A 14,103-nucleotide genomic window follows, 5' to 3' on the forward strand; every position below is an offset into this window, starting at 1 on the left:
AAAGGCCCTGAGGTGACAAAGGGTTTTGCAGGATCCAAGGCCAGAAAGCTGCTCCAGGGTGGCTGAGAGTAGGAGCCCTGGGACAGGATAGCATAGCAGCAGGGTGGGCAGGCTGGAACCCACAGAGTTCTGCAGGCCACAGGGGGAATCTGGTTTTCCCCTGAGTGGGATGAGAAGCCCCAGTGTGTTAATGATCAGGGCAGTGATGGGACCCAATGTCCAAGCTCCCGCTGGCTGCTCTGTGAAGAGCAAGGCTAGATCTGAAGCGGGAGCCCAGCTAGGACTTCCCTACAAGCATTCCATGCTATAGGGCAGGAGGTGGGGAGCAGCAGCTGGTTTTAGAACACAGCTTGAGAGTAGCTCCTAGTCTGAACCAAATGTGGGAGGGACTGGTTCCACCCGGCAAGTTTCACAGAGATGTCCCAGGAGAAAGGAATCTGAACTCACTGGGCCTTGACCAGTGACCAGGAGCTCATTGAGCAACTGAGAAGAAAGGTGTGGTGGCAGGAAGCACAGGTAAGGAGCTGGGGTCGGCGGTGTGGGCCAGGCAGGGAGCTCCAGGGTCAGGATGAGCACAATGGTCAAAGGAAGTGTCTGGATGGCCTGGCCTTCAGGGACCTCCTGGAGGCACACAGCCAGTGCACTGGACACTGATAACGTGAGTTCCCTGCCTGTCAGGTCCTTGCTGGTCCCGGCCACCTCAACAATGCAGTGAAACCCCAAGTGTGCTCCTGGGGGCTCTGCCAAGCAGTGGTCCTAGATTCACCTGTTCCTTTACAGAGCTCCATGCTGACCAAAGGGGCTTGTGCTCATATATCCTGCTAAGTGTCCCACACGGTGACCTGCAGGGTGATAGGACGCAAGGGGATGAGTTATCAGTGCTGCCCACCTCCCCTTGTGGCCTTTAGGGGGCCATGTGGTATACTGTGGCCAATGCACTGTGAGAGAAGTGATGCGTGGCACTTCCTATGGGAACTGCGTGATCGATCCCTTCTGGCACCTTCCTCTGCCATAGGGACCAGGGAGTCCACATCGAAAGGATGCCCCTGCTGTCTTGTACCTGAGAGACTTGATGAGCAGTCCCTGGTTAACCAGTAACGGATGGCAATATGACAGAAATTAACCTGTGCTGTGTCAGCACACTGGAGCCCCCCACCTCCCCACAAGACTTTCCTCAAACCCAGACTCTTACTAGCCGGGTGACCTGGGGCAAGATACTTAATATCTCTGTGCCTCAGCTTCCCCGTTCATATAATGGACACAGCCACGGTGCACACAGCAGAGGAACTGTGAAGGTTAAATGGGTTAATGCCTCTAAGCCCTCCAAAAATATTGTTGGTGTATGATGTAAGAGGAGGCCCAGCAACAAGCAGAACAAAACCAAAGTGGTGCCATGGTGACCCGGAGAAGGTGTGGACTTGGGCTGGAAGGGGTGGGAGGGATGATCAAGGAAGGCCTCTCTGGGGAAGTGGCATTGAACCAGGAGCCAGGAAGAGGGACCCTGCTAGAGAGAATGATCAACACAAAAGCCGTATCTGACTCATGACTGAAAGAGGGCACAGAATGGTCAGATACCTTGGCTCCGGGTTGCCAGGCGAGAGAAAGCACGCTGGTAGTTCCAACCCACTCTTCTGCTCCAAGAAGCCCCCCAGAGTTTCACTCTGCCCTCACCATCACCATGGCCAAACATCCAGCCTGACCAGCTTACTTCTCTAAGGGCCCAGTGTCAGCAGGTGCCGAGGGGGACACCTGTGGCACCCACACCTGACCTGCTCCTGTATTCTGTGCCCCTCACCCCCTTCAAGGGTCCTCAAGAGGTGTTAGCAGGACAGGCTGGAGCAGAAGAATCCACGGCTTGGCTCTGCTGTCCATCGCAAGGTGGGCCCGGCTTTCTTCCACGTCAGCTGCTGAATCAGACTCGGCCGTGACAGGCGAGCACACGCACACCACACCAGTGGCATGTCTCACATGTGTCTCCTGTCTCCGGGCTGTGAGCAGTCAGTATTGACACCGAGCTTGCAGAGTGGCGGTTACAAGGCAGGCACCATGCTTACAGATCACCCAAACTTGAATGCTTTTCCCAGCAGGGGTCTACAGGGCCAGCTATGGGCTTCTCCCGTCCTTTCTAGCTGCCTGAGCAGCCGAAGAGACATGCAAGTGGGCGGCAGTCCGCACCTCCCTACCCCGCATCTAGCTGGCCTCCGGATTTCCTATGCTACCCGTTCTGTCCCTCTGACCCCATGGGCTGACCTTACTCCCAGCCTGGCCAGTTGGAGCCCCGAATCCTGCTGACCACAATGAGCACTGTGGAGCAAGCACTGGGGGCGGATGAGAGGGGAGACTCTGTTCCTGCTGGGGCTGCCGTGAGGCTGGACCATGAGCTTGGGACAGCTGGCAGACCTCCTGCTCTGGTGCGGCACCGGCAGGCCAGGACTCCACACAGAAGGGCCTGGAGGCACCCAGTGGCTTTTCAGGTCCAAGACCAATAAGGCCTCTGCTTAAACCAGTCTGACCGGGTTCCTGTCACTTGCAACGGAGAAGGCCCTGGTTAACAGAGACTGACACAGGGTCTGCTTACCTCCAGTGCCCGAGGAGCCTCTGTGGTCAGGAGGCTGAGCCGTCCCCGTAACTGGTCTCAGCTGACCACAGGGGGAGGGACTCACCACCTTTGGTACTTGGACAACCCTGCATGCCTGGAAGCCCCCTTTAATTCGGCAATCCAGGCTCAAGTGCTCCCAGCATCCTACAAATAAGTGGTCACCTTCCATCTGCTCACATATTTCCAGGGCCAGCAAACTCACCACCTCTACAGACTGTATTTCATGTAGCTCTGATTTTTACAAAGCTCTTCCTGATGCCGGGAGCCCAAGCTGAACAGGGCTTAACCCTTACTACAGAGAGAAGGTGGAGGAATCACCCTCCATCATGGCTGTATGCCCTGCGGGGCCTGCCTTGGCACTGTCTTCTTCCCTGAGAGACTCAGCACCAGCCACCCCAGGCCCAAGACATGGCTAGGGACCCCCAGGGCTGAGGGCAGTGAGGGCACAGGCTGGCTGGGTAGCTCATGTCCAGGGGAATGCGAACCCAGCCTCCTTCTTAGTAACTCAAAGTGCTCCTAAGAGAGCCGATCTTTAAAGTGTCAGCACTCCCAGCAACGGTGAACAGCTCCCCGGAACCCTGGAGCCAGCATGTCTGGCTCTGTGGCCTCGAACTAGCACCTGACCTCTCCGAGCCCTGGTCCCCTAGAGTCAAGTGTCACAGGGTCACTGTGAGGATTCAGTGAGGTGACATACATGAAGCATTCCGTACAGTGCCTGAGACCTGATATGTTTATATGGGCTGGCTGTTGTCGTTGGCATTTTCATTAATCACAAAAAATATGCCACACGTGAGGAGCACGGAGTTGGGGATCGCAGATCTGGAGACCACCACCACCACCACCAGCCCAGCTCTACTGCTCACTGAGAGAGGCTGGCCCAGCTCTGCAGCCTCTGAGCCTACTTCCCACTCAGGTAGAAAGCAGCTGACCGCCCAGGAATGCAGGAAGGTGAAATCTCAGAGTACTCCAGGCTCACACCAGGGCTCACACCAGGGCTCACACCAGGGCTCTCCGCCTTCCTCCTGCAGCAGCTCCAGTGGGCAGTGGGCTTACAGAAAGGAACAGGCAGGGTGGCACCTGGCAGGCCCCAGCAGCTGGGCACTGAGTGGAGGGGAGGCGTGCTTCCCTGGGCTGGAAGGGACCTCAGATGCTCCCTTTTGAACAGCTCCTAGCCCAAGGAAGAGTCCTAGCACACCATCATGCCAAGTGGTTGCTGAGGCCCTAACTTACATGCTCCTCAGATTCGAGGTAATCACTCGGGTACCCATTTCATCACAGGGCAGCCCTGGGGATTAGAATATTCTTCCAGAGGTGAGGGAGCTCTGGCCACATCCACTTGGGACAAAACTTGCCTGGGCTCTAGTCACCTGGGCTCTTGCCAGAGTGAGAGCGGCATGAAAGAGAGGAGGCTGACACAGCAAGGCCTGTATCCCTGAGCACGTGTGTGGGAACACAGGTACATGAGACCCCATCGGGGCTATGGGGTACTGACCGCAGCTCCTGCTGCTCTGGTGGCCCAAGGACCACTGCTCCAGGGCTGAGTGGCCTCCCATGACTGGTGTGGCTTTGCCTCCTGAACTCTCAGTTCACATCTGCAGCCTAGTGAGCTGGTGGGGTGCATGTGTAGTGGCGGGTCCCATGCCGGATTTTAGGTGGCTGTGTTCAGAAGCTGGGTGGGGTGGTGTTAGTTCTAGCCTGCACACCCACTGGCTGTGTGACCTCAGACAGGTGACCCTCTTGGGACCTCAGCCCACCCATCCATACAGGGGGGTAAGAGTCCCTACCCCCAGGAGGTAGACAGGATTTACAGCATGACAGGCTTATAGGGCAGTGCCCAGCACACACTAAGCGCATGAGCCACTGACTGCTCTGCACCAAACTACCTGCGGGGTCCTCCTACAGCCTGAGCTCCTGGAAGCCCCTTCCCCCTTTGCTCTGGGCACAGCAGGCCCAGCTGCCACCCATAAGCACCTCCTTGATGGTGGGCTCCAGGCAAGGCTCTTGGTCCCACTACCTCTAATCCTTGTCAAGCCCCAGGAGACAGGAACCTCGTCTCCATCTTCCAGGTGTAGCCGGCGAGGCTCAGAGAGTGCAAGGAGTCACCATGTCGCTGCAGCTGATGTGTGGCAGGACTGGGGCTGAAACCCTCCTGCCTCTAGCTCCTGGACCCCCATGCTGCCTCCAGGGCTTGTGAATGGCAGGTGGCCCCAGGGATGCCCCTCCCTGCCGACCTGCCTCCGTTCTCAGGTCTCTTGTTTTGTTTTTCCTTCCCACTCACGGACTCCCTTGCCCACTTTGGGTGCATCATTCAGATCCTCCATGTGTCCTTCTGAGGGGGGCTGAGGTCTGTGTCGGGGAAAGCTTACTACTGGGAGGGGCTGGGAACTGAGCGCTCTCTTCGAGGCTGGGTGGGCCCAAGAGGCAGGTGTTGGGGGGGGGGCAAGGGTAGGGGGCTGGAGAGGGAGGTGGTGAAGGCTGAGCCGGGAGGGAGGAAGCCTGGTGCTCTGTAACACACTCTTACAGCCCTGGAGCTTCCCTGGCGGGCAGGGGCAGGTTTCACAGAGTCCACTGGCTCCTGCCACTAGGGGCCAGCCACAACCGCTCTGCCCCACACCCCACAGGGAGCCAGACTTGCTGCTGACTGTCCCTCCATACTCTAGACCAGCACTATCCACGAGCATGTTCTATGGCGACCCGACTGTTCTTGATCTGTGCTGTTGGCATGGAGGCTGCATGTGGCCAGCGAGCACCTGCACCTCTGGCTAGCGTGCCAGAGGACCGGGATTAGTGTTAAACTTTAGTTAGCTTTAATTTCAGGCACCACCTGTGGCTGGACCACAATGCCCTAATGCCACAGGTGACCCTAACTTATTCTCTGACCTGAAGGCAACAGCCGAGAAAAGCCCGCCAGGTTTGCTCATGGGTCCTAATGAGCTTATTACAAAATTCATGTGAAGAAAACTCATCAAAAACAGCTGAGACGGTTTTTTTAAAAGAACAAAAAAGAAGTTTTGCCCTAATAAGAAAACCCATGAAACCCCAAGTCTGATGCTCATGGAGGAATGGGCCCTCTAACCGTTAACGTGGAGCTTCTCAAGGGTCTTCGTTCTGTTCACTGACCTGTCCCAGGCCCCTAAACACTGCCTGGTGCATGGCAGTTTTATTCAGCAATAAATATCTGCTGAATGAATGAAAACATCCAATTCATGTAGGAATTAGATGGAACCTCTAGTCAACGAAGAAAGGACAGGCTGGTGAATAAACTGGAAATAACTGGCTAATCTCTACAGAATGATAAAAGTTGGATCCCTCACCTTGTATGGTTCTCCAAAACAAATTTCAGCTTAAAGTCCTAAAGAGCATGCAAATATACTAAAGAAAATATTTTAAAACTATCTATATGATTGGGGCAGAACTTCTTTTCATTTTTATTATTATGATTTGAGGCAGAGCCCCTTTAAATTATTACCATTACTATTTATCATTATTATTTTTAAGTAGCCTCCATGCTCAGCGTGGAGCCCAATGCAGGGCTTGAACTCATGACCCTGAGATCAAGGCCTGAGCTGAGATCAAGAGTTGGATGCTTAACTGACTGAGCCACCCAGGTGGCCCCATGGGCAGAGCCCCTTAAGACAAAACATGAAAAGCCAAAGAAACTAAACAATAAAATACTGATTAATTTAGCTGATTAAAATTAAAAGCTTCCTGTAACGGCATGATGACTGTGCTTAATGGTACCAGATTATATACTTGAAAGTTGCCAAGATAGTAGACCTTAAAAGGTCTCATCTCAAGAGAAAAAAATATTTGTAACTATGTGTGGTGAGGGATGGTAACAACTTATTGTGATTACTTTGCGATATGCATAAAAATGGGATCATTACACTATACATCTGAAACTCATGTTATATGGCAATTATCCCAATTTAGAAAACACAAAAAGTTAGAAAAAATTTTGTTAGGTGAAAGAGCACAAAGTTAAAAGATGTATATCTGAGAACTGCTGAATTGTACACTTCATGAGGATGAATTTTATGGTATGTATTGTGAACTATATCTGGAACGAAAAAATTTTTAAAAAGAGAAAGAAAATGTTTGCAATTACAAAGGATCGGTATCTAAGACAAAGTACTACTAGTAAATCAACATGACAAATAACCTAAGAGAAAAATAAGAAAATGAACTGAGGGCACTGGGGTTGCTCAGTCAGTAAAGCCTGTGACTCCTGATTTAAAGATTACAAGTTCTAGCCCCATGTTGGGTGGAGAGATTACTTAAAAAAGAAAAAAAAAAGAAAAAAAAGACTCATGTAGGTGCTCCATCGCTCCATTTTAGAAGTTGGGAAACAAACTAAAATGACCAAGAGACAACTATTTCTACTCTTTGATGGGGAATGGGGAGATAACACCGAGTATGGCCAAACACGTGGGAGAAAGACCTCTCAGATCCAGCTGCACGGAGGGGAAATGGGTAGAGCCCCCGTTTAAAGACTAAGTTTTCCATGAAAAACGTGCCTACCTAAGCCTTCATGATTCTACTTTCAGCCAGTTTCCCTAATGAACTCTCTTGGGAGTGTATGTAAAGGAGAGATCCACACTCCTTGTCATCTGTGGTCGGTAATTCTGAAGAGGTTTGGAAACAAGTGGCCAGATCAATACCATGGATAGCCACACCAGCGACCACTACACAGCAGCAGTTGGGAGGGAGTGACTCGTGCACAGCGATGTGGGAGCTAGATCTGCCAACAGCAAGCCAGGCAGTGACATCCCAGCAAGATGATCTCCATAACCCCAGGCCCCAGCACCAGCAGCCAACACTTGGGAAGGACTTATTTGGTGCCAGGTGCTGCTCCCAGCACTTCATATACATGCTTACTTACATCTCACACCCTGTGGGGTGGAGACTATTGGGCTCAGCCCCACTGCACAGACCAAAGGCCAGGGTGTGAGCCCGGGCAGTCTGGCCCTGGGGCCGTGCTTGGAACCAAAGCTGTCTGCAGTTCCTAAAAGTGCACACATGCTCAGAATAAAGATCCGGGAGGAGAGGTTCCAAAATGACAAGAGCCAAATGGGGAGTGTTATCCTAACTGGAAGGCTTTCATCTTCCATGGGAACGTATGCAGGCACGGCGCACATAACTACAAACAGAGCTAGAGAGAATCTACACGGACCAACACTGGTTGGCTCAGGGACTGTTTTTTCTGGCCTCCCCGTTGACACAGCTGGGACCCCCACATCAGGATGTCCCTGGAGACTGAAAGGGACAAGGTAGGCCTGGACACTATGGGAGTTCCTGGGTCATTTCAGCCCCCGCCCCAGGAGAGCATTGCCCTGGGTCTCAGATGACCCGGGAGCTGGCTGTGCCCAGGAGCAGGTGAAGGCAACAGACTTTTAGGACAGAGCTCAGGATGGGCTCAGCAGGAGATGGCCCTTCCTGCTAGCATGCTGCTCTGGCCACAGCTCCTGCAGTGGTGAGGCTGTCCATCCTGCCATGAACCATGGGCTGATGGGAGTCTCAGGAGAGAGCACCTGGGCAGATGCGAGGTGTTTGAGACTCTTAATTCTTAGCTAAGTGAGGAGCCTCGTGACCCAGAGTCCCCTCGCTGCTCCCAGGTAAATGTCCTGTTCCCTATACCCATCCTCTGGGACAGGCCTCTCTGAATCCCCGAGACAGCACAGCACTTCCATTTGTACGAGGGATGGCTCAAAAGTGCCCCCAAGTCTCCCTCCATCTAGAAGAAGAAGCAGGGAGCAGGGAAGGGTAGCGGATGTGTCAGTGACCACCAGGCAGTCTGGCCATGCCCCCAACCTTGGAGGAGTCAGCGCCAGGCTGACGTCTGATGAACCCCTAATCCCAGAGGCCCCATCAATGGAAATGATGTGAAATATAAGGTTTAATAACCAGAGCCTTCCAGCGTCCCTTCCAAGGGAGTGCTCAGCTCTCCTCCCCTTTCCTTGCTATTTTTGGCAGTGCTAAGAATAGCCTGCTTTAAATACCAGTCTCCCTCCTTAAATCTGCTGTCAGGACTGCCCCCACAGCACCTTTCTAGAACTCCTGGTGGGTAGTGGCCACTCAACAAGACCCAATTCACACACCTCCCGAAGGACCTTGCTGAGATTTCTGTTAGCACCAGGTTTATCTGTGTCCTGCTTCCTCCATGCGTGCCTCTGAGCCTAGCCTGCACCTGCCCTGAGAGATCTTGCTCACATGTGGGCCCCATTACCTCCTTCCCAAAGGCCTTCATGCCGCTCATCATCCACCAAATCCAGTCCAAAACCCCGAGCCTGGTGTTCATGGCCAGGCACGTTACACAGCACGGCAGCCTTCACATTCATGTTTCCTGAGAAGCTACTGTGTGCTGGGTACGGGTCTAGGTGCTGACAGGGCCCTGAACTCCTGTTCCTGCTTTGTCACAGAGAAATACTTCACTTGGCTGCTGCCCAGCTCATAAGCCTCTGTTCTCCCCACAATGGGGGAGAGGGGGCCAGGCACAACACTCACCAGGCTCCAGTCTCTGCTATGATGGCATCGGTGTGCCAGCTACTGCTAGGGGCCCTGTTGGCGCAGCGTCACACCCTCACACACACTCTTTTAAACCCTTGGTGCGTGCAAAGGCCCTGGAGCATGAGAGCAAGGCCTGCCCTGCTCTTTCCTGTGGGGCCAGCAGGCACTCACTTGTTGAAGAGGTTGAGGCCGATGCGGTAGTGCCTCTTGCGGATGACATCGTTGCTGAAGGCGGGTGAGTCCCAGCTGTTGCGGGTCTCCTTGTGGTAGGTCTGCTTGCTGAGCGTCTGCTCCCGTAGGCTGTCGCGGGACGACGACTCGGAGCTGCAGTTGATGGTGTCGTTGGAATTGGACGTGCTGTTGATGCTGTCATTGTCGCCATCTGAGTAGTCAGACTCGGACTTGCTCTGCCTATTGGCTGAGCCGTTGATGGCCAGGTGGCTGTCCAGGGGCCGGGGGGGCCGAGGCCGCAGCTCGGGCTCCTCCCGGGGAAGGCCCTTGGGGGGCCCACCCAGGGGGCCGTGCTTGGGGCTGCCCTGCGGCCCGCCCAGGCTGCGTTCATAGGCGCCCTGCCTCTTGAGCGAGCCGCGGTCCGAGCGGTCACTGAGGTCCACGGAGCTGTCGCTGGGCGGCTCGATGGTGAGCAGTGGGAGGTGCTCCACCCGCAGCCGCTGCTCCTGCCGCTCAAGCGACGGTGTGCTCCGGCAGCTCGTGTCCGTGTCCCCCTTGTTGTCCTTGTGAGCCAGTGCCCAGTAGTCCTGCACAGCGCCCCCGGTCCGCAGCCGCAGCTCTGACTCGGTGCTGGGTGGCCGGTGCCCCGCCTGCGCGAGGGGCAGGGGCGGCGAAAGCTCCTCCTCGTCGATGTACAGGGTGACATCGCTGTACGAGGCCGTCATCTCGTCCAGCTTGTTGTGGTCCACACCGTGCAGGGCTGGCTTGGGCTCGGCATCCCGGGCCCGCCCCGCGTCGGGGGCTGGCGCCTCCTCGGTGTGTAGGCTGCGGCAGTTGAGGGCGTCATCGATGGACTCAGCCAGCGACTTCACCTGCCGCGAGAAGGCATCCTCCAGCTCCGTGATGGCGTCCGCGAAGTCGCTGGACGGGGCAGGGGACTTGAGGGTGGGTGGCTCGCCCAGGTCACCGCACTCCGCTGGCACCAGGGCCCCCAGCTGAGAGCCGTCATCGGTCACAGACACCTGCTTCCCTTCGAAGTAGGAGCTGTGCACCTTCTCTGGCCCCTCGAAGGAGAACTGCATCCTCATGTTGGACAGCACGATGCGGCGCGACATGCGGTTCTCTGACATGGAGCTGCGCAGGCGCTCGAAGTTCTTGTTCATCTGGTACTGGCGGAAGGCCGTCTGGATGGTGCGGGCCGCATGGCGGGTCACGAGGCGGCCCCCATACTTGCGTTCTAGCATCTCCACCTGGTGGGAGGGACAGGACAGTGAGCGCAACCAACGTGCTGGTGCAGCACCATGCCCACCTACGCGCGTGCCCGCTGCCCAGCCCCACAGTGGCCCTGTTTGGGAAGGCCTCGGCACATCCCAAAGCTGGCCATGACAACCTTGCAAGGTTGTGCAAAATAGGGGTTTCCCGGGTCAAATAAGATGGAGAAGCCCCATGTTGAGGTAAAGTAAGAATGTTATCTGCAGGACTTCCCAGACCCCCCTCCCACACTTCTCTGGCCACAGAAGCCTTTGGCTCTAGTGCATCTTGTGGCCTGTGGTTTAATGAAACATGGGAGATGCTGGAAGAGGTGGAGGCAGCCCCTCCAGAGAGGAGGTACCTGACACCCGAGCAGGTTAAGAGGCCTGCCAAAGATTTCAGTGAGATCCTGGGTGCTGAGCATTGCTGCAGGCTTCTGGACTCATTTCGTCTTCACAGCATTGACCATAGCCTCTTGTCAGCTGGGCGGGGTGTGGGGGTGTGGTATGTCGCTGAGTTTTGGGGAGGCCTGAGAGAATCACCTTACTGGGGGGGGGGGGGCAGCTTCAAGGCCAGACGCCTGGGCTCTCATCCAGGGCCAACCCCTCATTAGCTATGCTACTCTAAGCAAGCCTTGGAGCCGTACACGTCCTGTTTCCTCATCAGACCTACCTTGTCGGACCATGGTGAGCCTCTGATGAGACAGATGCAAAAGCTTATTAGCACATGCCGAGCACAGGGCCAGCTGGGGCTAAAAGACCCTCAGCTGCATTCCTGGAAGGTGTTTAGTTTATGGGGTCCCCAGCTACCTGCACCGGATAAGGAAACTGAGGCCCAGGAAGAGACCCAGCATATAGCTGGAGGCCTCCAGACTCCAGAGCAAGCACTCACTCTGGGACCACAGGTCCTGATGAGGCAGAGAGATGGAGCAGGGCTGCAGGCAGGTGGCATGGTCTGGGACTCCCCTGTGTGACACACAAGCCTCCTGAGACCCTGAGGCTCATGCCTGCCCTCAGTGACCTAGGACAACCCCAAGGGGTGCTCCCCAGGCCTCGCTCCTGAGTGAAAACATGCCCATAAGGTAGAAGCCTGCTCCCTAGGAATCAAAGAAAATTCAAGATAAGGAGCTGGCTTCTCCACTGATCTAGGGCTCTGGGATATTGGGCAGAGGGGGCACCTAGTGTGGGGTCAAGAGAAGTCTAAGGTCCTCAGGAGTAAGGCACACTTGTGCCAGGGAGGCAGAGCATCACACCCTGCTTGTCTAGATCTTACCTACATAGTCTGAGCCAGGGAGCACCCAACAGCTGGTAGCAGAGAGGGATAAGGTCCATGCCCTCAAGGAGCAAAGAGTTTGTCCAGAACAGACACATATAACTAAACTGAAATAAAACCAAAAGGACACTGAGGAAATCCAAGCTCCAGCCCGAGTCAAGGGTGAGAGAGTCGCTCAGGGGTGCCACGGGGTGACGGATACACAGCTTGGAGCCCCACACATCCCAGTACAGATTCTGGTCCCCTCGCTTCCCGGCTCTGGGAGGCCACTCATCTCAGGGATGCCAGGTCCCCCCAGGCGCTCAACGTGCCAACTCTCTGGGGCCTGCAGGAGAGGGAGCAGCAGGCTGGCCAGAGTGGCTCCCCTCATGGGAAGAGAGGCTAGTGTGTGTGAGGGGGTGGGGTGGATCAAAACCACTTTCTGGGCCCAGAGTCAGCCAGGGTGGGTCTGTTTTTTCTCTTGCCCTGAAGTTACTGAACACCATCCAAAGAGATGACCTCACTTCCACATCTGTAAGCAGACTTTGTTTTTTTGGGGTTTTGAGTGGAGCTCTGGAAGCCAACAGGGCTGATAAAGGGCCCAAGGCTGAGCTCTGGGAAGCCATCTCTTCTCTGCCCTTCTCTGCCAGTAGCCTGGCCCCCTCATGTCACCTTTAGTGGTGGGGTCGTGGCACCAGGGCCACTGGCTTAGGCCCAGGGCTCACTTCAGGCCTCTTTCTCTTCTGCTGACTTTGGACCTAGAAAACCAAAAAGCAACCCTCTGTTTGCCTGAGTCTGGCTCCCCAGATCTGGGGGAGGGGTGAGGAGGGGAGAGGGGGGACTCTGGAAAGGCAGGAATGGGCTCTGTGTTGTCATCAAAGCCCTTCTCAGTCCCTCCTTCCTGGGCTTCCCTGGAGGACACAAGCTGCCCCAGGCCTGCCCTGAGGCATCCCCGCAGACTCACCATGGTCATTCTTCCTTCTGGGCCACAACTGACCCAAAACACCATCTGAAAGTTTACTCGGGTGCAGGGGAGGGAATCCAATCCAGGTGAGCATGTGCTCACCTGCTGCACATCACCCCCACCCAGTACTCACAAGACATCCGGTCTGCAGAGGGGCTCTAGGATCCCCACGTCTCAGAAGACAGAGGGTCTGGGAAATGAGGTGATGTGGGGCTGACCCTGAGCCCTCACTCTCTCTTAAAAGGAGACTTCTCAACAACGGGGGAGGGATAGGGAACAGAGAGGAACACCCTTGCACAGAGCACACTGCCACCTTCCGATGACTCAGGACTCCTGGGCCCATTGATAGGAAGCTGCCAGAAGGTGCAGAAGGGCTCCCCTCACTCAAAGGGACTTGGCATTACCACCTTGTGGAACTGCGCACCTCATTTTCATCTGGCAGTTCCCATGTACTCTGTCCTAGTCCTACTCTTGCACCTGGCGCTACTGCCTCCTGGAAGGCCCCTTCCCTAAACACTCAGTTCTAATGGCACCTCAAGGAGGCCTTCCCCAGCGTCCTTATCCAGTGCTGTCACTTCCTGCAGTCTCACCACTTCTTGCCCCTATTTTATCATCTCCGGAGTTTGTATCACACTCAGGAATTAAATGGTCTTTATTGCTAACTTGTTGGTAGGTCCACCTCCTGGGCCAAAGTGTCAGCTCAAGAGCTGTGGCCTCACCCTGTCCCCTGCTGACTCCCCAGAACCCAGCACTGTGTCTGGCACACAGTGGGCAATTGGTTAATATGCGCCAGCTGAAAACGAACAGCTGTGGCCATGGTAAGGCCACATGAAGCAGATGATTATCTCCACAGGCCTCTGCTAAGGCTTAAACTTCCTCACTTCTGTTTCAGTGGTTCTGCTGGAGATCTTTTACTATCAACTGCTTCTGATCCACTTTGGATCTGGGTGTTAGTCATCAATGGCACAGAGGTAGTCCTCCCCTGCTATGGGCCTGGCAACGGGGCCGGTGCCGCAGGGGGCAGGGGGTGGGTATCTGCTCCCACAGCCTGACAAGGGGCCACCTGCGGAAGGATGGAGAGAATCAGGGCTGAGATGGGTAGCAGGGAGAGGAGGGTGTGGTAGGGGACCCTGTCGGGGCGAGGCAGGGGGGTGGGGAGATCCGCCCTGGGCAGTATAGCACTGCTCCTAGAAGTCAGGTGCCACTCCAGGCTCAGACCTCTGCTGCTCCACAAAAGACAAAAAGGAAGACTGGGGAGCAAACAGAGGGCAGCAAGGCGAGGGGTGGATGTGACCACCCAGGACTCATGAGGAGATGGCCCAAAGCTCAGCCAGGGCCCAGGAGCTGGGGGAAGCTGGAC

The 14,103-nt window shown here is 55.3% G+C and overlaps 1 protein-coding gene across 17 annotated transcripts in view; it reads right to left on the bottom strand.

Moving 5' to 3' along the window:
* Window positions 1–14,103, bottom strand: part of IQSEC1 (IQ motif and Sec7 domain ArfGEF 1) — a 376,147-nt gene that overhangs the window by 29,159 nt on the left and 332,885 nt on the right. For all 17 annotated transcript variants that reach the window (XM_072720184.1, XM_072720185.1, XM_072720192.1 and 14 more), the window contains one exon: window positions 9,278–10,527. In XM_072720184.1, coding sequence (XP_072576285.1) covers window positions 9,278–10,527 — 1,250 coding nt within the window. The remainder of the gene's footprint in view (window positions 1–9,277; window positions 10,528–14,103) is intronic.

The sequence above is a fragment of the Vulpes vulpes genome, chromosome 9 (assembly GCF_048418805.1).
Source record: "Vulpes vulpes isolate BD-2025 chromosome 9, VulVul3, whole genome shotgun sequence".
NCBI classification, from domain to species: domain Eukaryota; kingdom Metazoa; phylum Chordata; class Mammalia; order Carnivora; family Canidae; genus Vulpes; species Vulpes vulpes.